The 10,203-nt window shown below is 36.2% G+C and overlaps 3 protein-coding genes across 3 annotated transcripts; 2 read left to right on the plus strand and 1 right to left on the minus strand.

Annotated features, from left to right (window-relative positions):
* Positions 1-650: 650 nt before the first annotated feature.
* Positions 651-2,797, minus strand: LOC113670358 (uncharacterized). Its single transcript, XM_027186494.2, has 3 exons — positions 2,564-2,797; positions 2,406-2,465; positions 651-2,264 (listed from the first exon to the last, which is right to left on the minus strand). The coding sequence occupies exons 1-3, from the start codon at positions 2,597-2,599 to the stop codon at positions 2,007-2,009; spliced, it is 354 nt and encodes a 117-aa protein (XP_027042295.2). The 5' UTR covers positions 2,600-2,797; the 3' UTR covers positions 651-2,006.
* A 481-nt stretch (positions 2,798-3,278) lies between these two features.
* LOC113670304 (ARL14 effector protein-like) lies at positions 3,279-4,731 on the plus strand. Its single transcript, XM_027186426.2, has one exon. It carries the CDS (start codon positions 3,398-3,400, stop codon positions 3,950-3,952), a length of 555 nt encoding a protein of 184 aa, XP_027042227.2. The 5' UTR covers positions 3,279-3,397; the 3' UTR covers positions 3,953-4,731.
* A 435-nt stretch (positions 4,732-5,166) lies between these two features.
* Positions 5,167-10,120, plus strand: LOC113670305 (small ribosomal subunit protein eS10). Its single transcript, XM_027186427.2, has 6 exons — positions 5,167-5,201; positions 5,580-5,724; positions 7,237-7,309; positions 7,965-8,066; positions 9,332-9,453; positions 10,011-10,120. The coding sequence occupies exons 2-6, from the start codon at positions 5,581-5,583 to the stop codon at positions 10,062-10,064; spliced, it is 495 nt and encodes a 164-aa protein (XP_027042228.2). The 5' UTR covers positions 5,167-5,201; position 5,580; the 3' UTR covers positions 10,065-10,120.
* Positions 10,121-10,203: the final 83 nt, after the last annotated feature.

The raw sequence follows: 10,203 nt of genomic DNA on the forward strand, positions 1-10,203 counted from the left end.
TGCATTTGTCATAGATCTTACAAAGCAACACTTCTGCAAAGGCACTGACTGTCAGACCTCTGCAATAAAAATTGCATGGGCCCTTGGGAGAGAAAAACCATTTATGGCCGTCTGAAGCAAACAAAACATGATTTTACTCAAAGGTCATAGGCTATATTGTAAGACTTTTGCAGAGAAACTCAGCTTGGCCACAGGTATGGCAAATGCCTATTGTGGCCCGTGTAGGTGAGTCATGCAATGTTCACAAAAACAGTATCAGTATTTCTGTTTTAGGACCCAAATACCCATCTCTGTTGTAGACAGTTAAAGCCTCTTTTTCTTCAATTTTGGGGGCAGAGCTTAAAAAAATTTTTGATGGCTTGTCTGGAATAAGTAGTCTTCAGTGCCAGAAGAGAAACTTTTTTCTTTTTCTCACTGAGTAAAACCACCAACAAGCAGGATTTTAATTAAATCCCTTGCAGAGAGTAGAATTTTTAATTTTTTCAAGCTTCATTATTCATTCAAACCTGCATTAAGCAGCACTATATTAAGCAGTCACCCTGTATAAAGTAGTCAGGTGTCAAAGTCCCAAAATTTTTTCCTCTTAATCACTATAATTTTCACCTCTGTTAAGCAGTTACCTCTATAAAGCCATCACAGTTACACTTTAATAAGAGCCAACAGCCTGTTTTTATTGTTTTCCACCTGTATGGAACAAACACTGAAGGTGGAACCATTCCAGTATAACTAATAATATTCTATCAAGTAATTATTAATCCTTGTTGATCTCCCAAAATAAAAGTAAATAGTGTTTTTGCTTGTGTTCTGTAATTCAGTGGTCAATTAAGGCATAACATGGCATTGTGTATGGTTTTTTATAATACCCCAATCTATGGAACCAATATTAGGTGGTCTACCTAAATTAACCCTTAAACTCTCAGAAATGATTAACGTGTATTTTCTCCTCGTAATCTCCATACATAATCCAGCAAACAGGTAATAAGAATACTCAAATTCTCAGGCAGAAGATGTCTAACACCAAATTATTGCAACTAATTTACAAAGACGTGTTGCAGCTTAAGGGGAGAATTAACAATCAGATCTTCAGAGTTAAAGGGTTAAGCAGTTACTACACCATTCCCCATGGGTGACCACTTAATACAGGTTGGACTGTGTTGGAAGCTACCATTTTGCAAGTCAGCTCTGATTAGAAGACCTTCCCACAACTAAAGCAGCTGGTTAACTTAATTAGGCACTTCTTGTCTGCAGAAATAAAATTGTTCTGTCTGGAACTATGATCTCAAAATTTCTTAGCTGAGAAATTACAAGTTCAATTTCGATTAAGCATTTTGAACTTACCGATAAAATTCTGAGGCATCTCTACTTTAATAATAATTTTAATTTTCAATGAAATTCCGAGATTCATTTTAAACCTTCACAGTGGATAATGAATATATTAAGTTTCTATTCGGTTTTCCTTTCTCAATAAGGAAATTAATATAAACAGTATTGTATTTACAATTTTTATCTATCGTTCATCAGCTATAAATTACAGAGCTTTCTGAAATAGAGTAGTTCGAAACCTTTGTGTATACAAGTATAACTTAAAAATTTGAAAGGAAAATGCGAATTTATAAAACAGTGACAGATTTACCAATTCGGGGCGCTCAGCTGAGCAAGCAAATTTCAAATTGAAAATAATGGTGTTTCATCACTACTCTACAATTTCAAGTTCACGAAATTATCTACTATTTCTACAAAATCACACAAAAAAATAGTTATTCTGTTTTCGCGTGCAAGCATCAATTCTCTGTGAAACGAGATACCACGAAAATTCTGTGAAATATATCCAGTCCCTCGGTTCCAAAATTAATGCATTTTCCATTTCACTCGACAAAATGTTACCTTATTTTCTGTATGTGTCCGTGAATGTGAAAGTCTTCGTCAATAAAGATATCTAAATAGAACTCTTGGCATTATGCCACAGGAAATTTTCCTCAAGAGGGCCCTTGTTCCGACACACAGCATCAATCAGACTTGTCCTTTGCTGATTTTTTGAATGGTGTTAGCGCAACTCCCCCTACGGCTGATACAGCGCTAAACGTCGTTGATAATGCCGTTCCCGCAACCCAACCAACTCCTCCAACCACTGTGGCTGCTTTGTTATAAACGCCACCAGATACTTTCCATAAAAAGCCCGGTTGCTGTTCAGGTGATGTCGCCTCGTCCTTCGCTGATTGCCTTGAAGGAGCTTCCCCATGCATGTCTTTTGAATTTTCGTCTTTCTGAAACAGTGAATGACAACAGGCTTTAAAGGAGCAATTTTACCAAAGTAAGGGTAATTTAGAGCGTCACTATCATCGAAATTAAGAGCGGTAAAGATTTTCTGAAAATATTTAGACTTAGACGGTCCTTAAACAACGAACCTCTTTCATGACGAAATTCTTCTCGCTAGTGTCTGATGTTGTCGAGTTTGTCCTCCTCGCCTGCAGGACATGAAACGTGGAAAGAACAAATCGTAAAATTATTCACTTTGACGTGACGTTAATGCAATTCAAAGTAAATACAAAAGAGTTCCTCGTACAACGATTTGCTGCTCGGCGCTACCGTCGGACACCATTAGAGATAAATTTTTAACAAATTAGCCTCTTCACAGCTAGGCAACGATTTCCGGAAATAGTTTCTTAACAAGCTTTCATTGTTTACTAGCCAATCATAATTATTGGACTGTAAACAAGATATCCCGGTTTTTCTCCTTAACCCTTTAACTCCCATAAGTGACCGAGACAGAATTTCTCCTTACATTATCAACCAGAAAAGTGATGAGAATAAGGAAAAATATCAATTTGGGATAATTAATTGATCTAATACTAAATTCTCTGAACTAACATTATAAGAATGTATGGTTGACAGTAAGGAGAATTACAAATTTGATCTGGGAGTTAAAAGGTTAAGATATCGTTAACAAAATTTTCACTTTCCAAGTTGTACCCGAGGAATTAAACAGAATAAAGAATTTGAACACAAAAAACATGTAACAGTAAAAGGAAATTTCGCTGATACCCACAATGCTGCAGAACGATATTTCTTCAAAAGATGGATCATTAAAGCGTGAAGAATCAGGCTATTGTTATAGGTATTTTTTCTCAGTTTTATGTCTTACTCCTGAAGTCATTTTTTTTCCGTTTTCTTTGTTTGAAAAAATTGCGCAAAATATTTTCGTATTTCATCGTGATTAGTCACCGGAAGTGTTACTTCTCGCCGGAAGTAATCTTTTGTACATTAGCACAGTTGGACTGGGTAAGAGTTGTCTGTTCAAAATGGAGAAATGACTTTCTTTTTGGGAGAATTTTACCTTTTACTCCTTTTTTGACATACTTCTTTTTCCTATCCTTGGAAAAACTGAGGAAATTGTGAAATGTCATCAGAAGCACAACAAGAGAGTGATGAAAAGAGTATCAAGTTGCCAGTCGTCGGGGATGCGAGCTTTGTAACATCAGACGAAACACCAATCCTCATGGGATTTTCTCTGAATGACCCGGCAAAAATCACTCGCACGGAATCTACAGGTTCAGAAAGCTCTAAAACAGAGAAATTAAGGAATTCTCTGAAGTTCAAGAATCCTGGAAGATTACTTGAAGAATTTAACCCTGATACAAGTCGCCGTGAAATGCGAAAATTAAACAGACTGATCAAAAAGGACCCTGCTAACCGAGCGAAAAGGAGACAAAGGCAAAGAAGACGGCCCCAGAAACAGACTTTCCACGACCGATCAGGCGTTCGAATGTCCGATGGAAGAGATGTGTGTGATTGTCAAGACACTAATTGTCCCGGTTGCCATTTTCCTTGTCCTTCTTGTGGATCAGAAAAGTGTGGTGTTGAATGTCGCTGTGATCGACAATGGACTTATCTAAAAGATGTGGAAATTGAGAATCCGCTACCAAGTGTTTCTCGGAGATTGGGAAATCGCTAAAATCCACGCCTCTCTTCACAAGAACAGTATTTATGAAAGAGCTTAGCTATACGGGGGTTTGGGTCCAAGTGGGCTTCTGAATTCCTCTCTTTTGTGATGAATTAATGGATAAATGATCAATGATAATTCCACACGGAATGCATACAAATGCCAAAACCCTGGTTTAGAACCCTAATGGATCCTGCCTTTGCCCCTTTTATTTACAAACATAGTAAGACTTTTACGGGTTTTCCAGGGTGATCTAAGTTTATAGGTATTGTAACAATGTAAGAGTGTTTTAAACAATGGTGTACTTAGTAAACCAAAACTGATAAGTTCTTAGAGAAGAAGTGATCCTGACTTTTTTCATAGAGTGTTTAAGAGCACAAGTAAAGTGGATAATATTTCTTTGTTTACCTTTCACAGAAAATATAGTGTTTCTCTTTTCCCAGAGATTTGAACACAATTATATTATTATTATTATTATTGATCAATCCATTTCTCAAACAAAACTGATGTTCATCATATGACATCTATTTATTTGGCAATATACTCAAAGTAAGTTCTATCTTTGTAGGATAAATAATATGACTCAAGAAATATTAAAGAATCCTTGTGGTTCATTTTTGTGGTGGATTAAATGTAACAGTATGTTGGGTCACAATTGTATTTTCATTGCATTTAATAAGGCTAAGCTTAAGATCCAAGTAGAGACACTGAAACAAAAGTTAAAATTCTGTAAAGTAATTTATTATATTTATAAGATAAAATATACTTTCTCTAGTCATAAAGCCTCATGATGGAATATAACAAGCATTAGTGCATTTAACTCCCAAGGTCCAATAATTACTTCTCCCAACTGACCCCTACACGATTCCTTGAAAATTAGCATGAAGAATTTGGTGTTTTATCAAGATAACACCCTCAAGCTGATAAGTTCGTCTGTTTTCATAGCCTGTATGCAAGATAACATATTGGAATCTCTAATATGAGTAACATATCAATCACCACCAGGAGTAAGAGGGTAAAAATTTTTTTTTCTCTCTCCATAATATGTACAGGCAATTGCACCTTGCGAAAATAATATTTCCTTATTTAATTATCTCTTTTTAAAATTTAGCGGTTAAAAAGTTTCCTCAGAAAAACTTCATCAGACGGCCATATGCAAATATTCCTGTTCCTGCGATAAGGCTTGGCCACCAAGGCTACTAGATCTCGCGCATACTCGAATCGTTCTCTTTTCACTGTGGTCGCCATCTTGGAGAAGAAAGTGAGTAGTGTGGAAGCAATCCACAAGAATTTTAAACCATCCATTCACTACTTGGCGAATTGTCAATAAAATGAAAAATTTTGAATATCATATAACTTCCTACCGCGAAAATTTTTTCAGCGAAACTTAAAGAAATGCAAGAAAATGCCTTGTACAATGTTGTTACCTTTTCATACCAATTTGTCATGTTAGACGCAGTTTCTGTGAAATTTATCTATTATTTTACCTTGCTTATTGAATTCTTTTAAAAGCCTTTCTGTGAAGCAAGCTTTATCCACAATTCTGGAATGTATTTTGATTTCAAAGCCCCTCACATAGTGAATGACGTTCAGAAGACTGAATTTTTAAATCATTCGTCTTGCTCGCTTATTTTTAAAGGATGTTGATCCCCAAGAAAAACCGAATAGCTATATACGAGTACCTCTTCAAGGAGGGGGTCATGGTGGCCAAAAAGGATTTTAATCTCGCCAAGCATCCTGATATTGAGGGAGTTCCAAACTTGGAGGTCATCAAAGCTGCTCTGGTATGAAAATCAGTAATATACGAAGGTTTTGTTTTGCTAGAACGATACAAATTGATAATTTTGATACTAGATAAAATTGATCGTAATCGATTAATATCAATTATCGATAAAAATCGATGGCGAAGGTTTTTGGTTATCAACGGAAAGGCACCAACGAAATACTGGAAATCTGCCGAGATAGCTAGAAATGGTGACTCTTAAGTATTTCGGCTGATTAATTCACCCAGGCTGATTCATGGCAAGAATAGTCGTAGAAATTGATTCCACACGTGAAGTGACTCAGCCTAGTTTCTTTTGGTTGAGGTACAACACGTTCATCAGAGTATATATGTTTTTCACTGTTTTTTCTGTGTGCTATGTTTGTGTGAGCTCCAGATTTATAAATTGCTTCAAATGGGAATGAATCATCACAAATTATGGTCAAGAATGGGAGAGGTTTTTACTTTTCCGATAAGACAAACCCTTACTTAATTCTTAGTTAATGTTCATTTGTTCTCTCAGCCAATCAAATTGATATCATAGGTAATCTGGGCCTAAATCTTGTGGTTATTGATACTTATTGCTTATTTTGGCTAATCATGACCATTACAATTTCTGCAAATGTGATTGGTGCACTAGCTGCTTCATTTTTCATTAATCATTCTATAGAGTTGTAATCAGACAGTGTAATTGAACAGTTAGCCATAATTGGACACCTGTGTGACACACTTTGTGTCGTCCAATTCTGCCTGTAATTATACTTGTGATTTACAATTTGGACTCTGGCTTCATGGTCATCCAATTTTGTTAATCCCTTATATTATTACAGACCAAATTGGACTCCACTCAGTTGATCAAAAATTATTGCGTATTATCGAGTAACATTGAGTAATCAATTAGTTTCTAGCAATTTGTAACATCCTGATTTCACACATGACAGAGTATGTATAGAGTGTTAAAATTTTTGTCAAAGAACAGAAACATCTGATCAGAATATCAAAACCTGGAAAACAGGGAAAGTGGGAAGAGGTGTAAAGTTTGTCCTAAGCTAAAACAAACGCTCATGTTGAGATCTTCAAAAAAATAGCTGAATTAATATGAGTTTCTCTGGAAGCAACAATTATTTTATAATTTTAATAATAAATCATTATTTTATAAATAGGAAAGCTAAGAAATTTCAATTTTATGGATAATCATTGAAACTTCTCTGCTATTTTAGCCTCATTATTTGGCTGGAAAGTGTGGTTTTAAAAAAGAAAAAATGGTTCAGGAAAAGTCAGAAAAAAAAATCTGATTTTGTATGCATAAATACATACAGACCTTTTCATAAGCTGGGGTGTTGCAACTTGTTGCCATGTAAATAAAATTGTGCTGCTGTTTTGATGAGGTATCTCATTTAGATAGTGACGTCAAGGTGTACATAGGTTTGATTATTTTATTTTTCTTTCATGATGTCTATTTCTTTTAGGATGGGGGAACAAGTAGAGAAGCTAGACTATTTTTTTGTGGTACTAATATGTCTTCATTTTGTAGTCCCTAAAATCTCGTGGATATGTCCAAGAGAAGTTTTCTTGGCAGTGGTACTACTGGTACCTCACCAATGATGGTAAGAAATTATTATTAGAACAAGCTAGCAATGATGATGAAGTTTGATTGAAATCTGGGATCAATATCAGTATCTGGGCAACTGCCCACCTACCCCCCCCCCCACTCAACATTAACCTTAGGGGAGGGGTAGGTGGGCAGTTGCCCAGATACCGATATTGATCCAAAATCTGTGCTACTAGACCCTATTTGTATGCAACTACCCACTAAGATAGATAGCCAATTGTTCATAGCAAGGCATAGACAAATTTTGTTGCATCCCAAGCCTAATTTTCGTAATCTGTGATTGTTGTACTTTTGTAATATTTTTAAAGAATTGGCCATGGTTGTTTGAAGACTGGATAGATGCTATCCACTGGATTTATCTCTATTGGTGTACAGTGCAGTATGTTTTGTTAACAATTATTCCAGTTAGCAATTTATCTGTTGGATAGTGTAATGCACCCTTTACATAAGTGGGCCCCATAGTATAAGGCATTAATCAAACTTGAACAGTACTTTCCAAATTAGGATTTGCTTTAAATTTGTCAAAAAAGCTTGCAGTGTGAACTTTAGTTGGGTGCTCATCACATTGTACAACATGTAGAGAATTAATCATGGAGATTATGCAATGTTATTTAATCGGCTTAATCACACTTTAAATGACTTGCTTTCAGGAATCACATACATCAGAGAATTCCTTCACCTTCCTCCTGAGATTGTACCAGCTACTCTTCGCCGACAAGCCAGGACTGAAACAGCTAGGCCACGACCTAAAGGTGTGTTGGTTTGCAAACCCTTTAACTCTGAGATTTGATTGTTAGTTCTTCCCTTAAGCCACTACATATTTCCTAAGTTAGGGAAAATGTGCAGAAGAATCTGGTGTTATACCAAGACAACAACTTCTACCAGATAAGTTTGAGTATTCTCATTACTGTTTGCTAGATAAAGCAGGGATATTGTAGGGAGAAGCTACATGTTCATCACTTCTGGGAGTTAAAGAGTTTAAAGTTCTTGTTGGACCCTCATAGTTTCCTCTTAGCAAATTGCTTCTCTACTGATGAACACTGTTTTGCCTTGGTTGGTAGTCAGCCAAAGTTTTAAGTAATCTTTAAATGTTTCATGAATTCAATTCACTGCCACTCACCAAAAATCACTTTTAAACTGCAATTTTCAGTTGAGTGAAAAGCAGCAGAAGTTTGGAGACCACATTTTGACCTTGAAATCATGTTGTTCTCATGGGTAACTGGCCCTGTTTCCAGTGGCAACATATCATTTGACTTATTGGTCAGTGGTGCATGTCTTTTTAGATTCAGTTACCATTGGAAACTAGGAAGGCTGCCCATACCAACAGTATTTTGCAGTCAAAACTCTCTCTCCAAACTTGTCTGCACCTCAATCTATGGAGTGTCCTAGTTTTTAGTTAATGTTAGGTTCTATATAAACAATATCTTCTATTTGACACAAAATTATGTATGGTCATTGGACTGCATACATATCTGTTCCAAGATGCAAACAGTTTTCTGAGAGCAAAGCTTGAGGAAAAATGTAAGCTTTGAGGAACAGATCATGTCCACAGACAAATACAAAAGCACATACTTTTGTGCAAAATTGAGGCTATTTTGTTCATTATCCTTCAAATATTCTGCAACACAGGTGGTAAAATGTTTATGAATGGCTTACTGTTTGCTGCGCGAGATGTTTTCTTTTGAGTGTTCTCTGATACAACTTAATGAACAAAAAAATGTTTCCCTTTTTCTGTAACAACCACAGTACACTCTCTCATCTTGAATTAAGTTTCAAACAAAAACTTATTGTAGGTCTGAAAATTGGGGGATATCCCTTGAGTGATATCCTCAGATATCCCCCAGTTTGAGCTGAGGAATATTGGTCACATGCTGCATTAGTCAAACAAAAACATATGATGGATCATAAAGTTAAATATAGTATGTCATGATATAGCAAGGTCCAAAATTAATTTATTGGGAACAGAGTGGAAATAGAACTGCCAGTATCTTCTTACAACTTCAATCCTGACTCATAGGTCCAGACCAACCCCGCGGCCCTCCCTCTGGTGACTCTGCTGACCGTGAGGCTTACAGGCGTGGTCCTGCCCCTGGTATGGAACCTAAAGGAGGTGCTGGCTCAGACTTCAAGCCTGAATTTGTAAGTGTTTCCCTTAAACTTAAAGCTTAAAATTTTAGCTCCCTCGAAGGAAACAAACAAAGAGCCAAGTCCTGGCCCCAGCTCTTTAAAGGGTTGATAATGCTATCCATGGGATAAATATCTCTCTGGTGGATGACATAGAATGTTTTTGTCTAAAATTATATGTTGGATAGTGATATCTGCTCTCTGAACAACTGGACCCTGTCCTTTTAGTTTTGAACATGTTACTAAATATTAGACACTGTTGGTTATCAAGTTTCTTGGTTGACCCACCATCATTTCAGCTGCATGTTAAGATTAGAACTGATATTCTGGTAATTCCCTTTAGAACAAATGACGAACTTTCCTGAAGGCTGGCTCCATTGTACAACTCTAATAGAATAACATGCATAGTGCTTTGATTATAATGTGGGACTTTTTTATCATTGAAGCAACCAAAGTCATTTGTTTTTGGAGACATTGTTTATATTGTAAACCAACACCTTTCTCTGGGTTACCAATAGTTTTGTTTTTCTTTGAGGGTTAGCAACCTTTTTTTTTTCCCTTCTTTTTCACAGAAGGCTGGTTATGGTCGTGGCCGTGGTGGATTTACAGGTTCAACTCAGCAGTGAACAATTTAACCAAGGTCATTGTTAATAGTACAAAAAAATAAACATCCTTCAAGTAATTCAGTGGTGTGATACAACTTTCTGTTTTCAAATGAGATGTTTGTTGATCATAACCTTGAAGTTGAGAGAGTTGTCTCAATGC

This window comes from Pocillopora damicornis, chromosome 10 (assembly GCF_964200805.1).
Source record: "Pocillopora damicornis chromosome 10, jaPocDami1.2, whole genome shotgun sequence".
Classification (NCBI taxonomy): Eukaryota; Metazoa; Cnidaria; class Anthozoa; order Scleractinia; family Pocilloporidae; genus Pocillopora; species Pocillopora damicornis.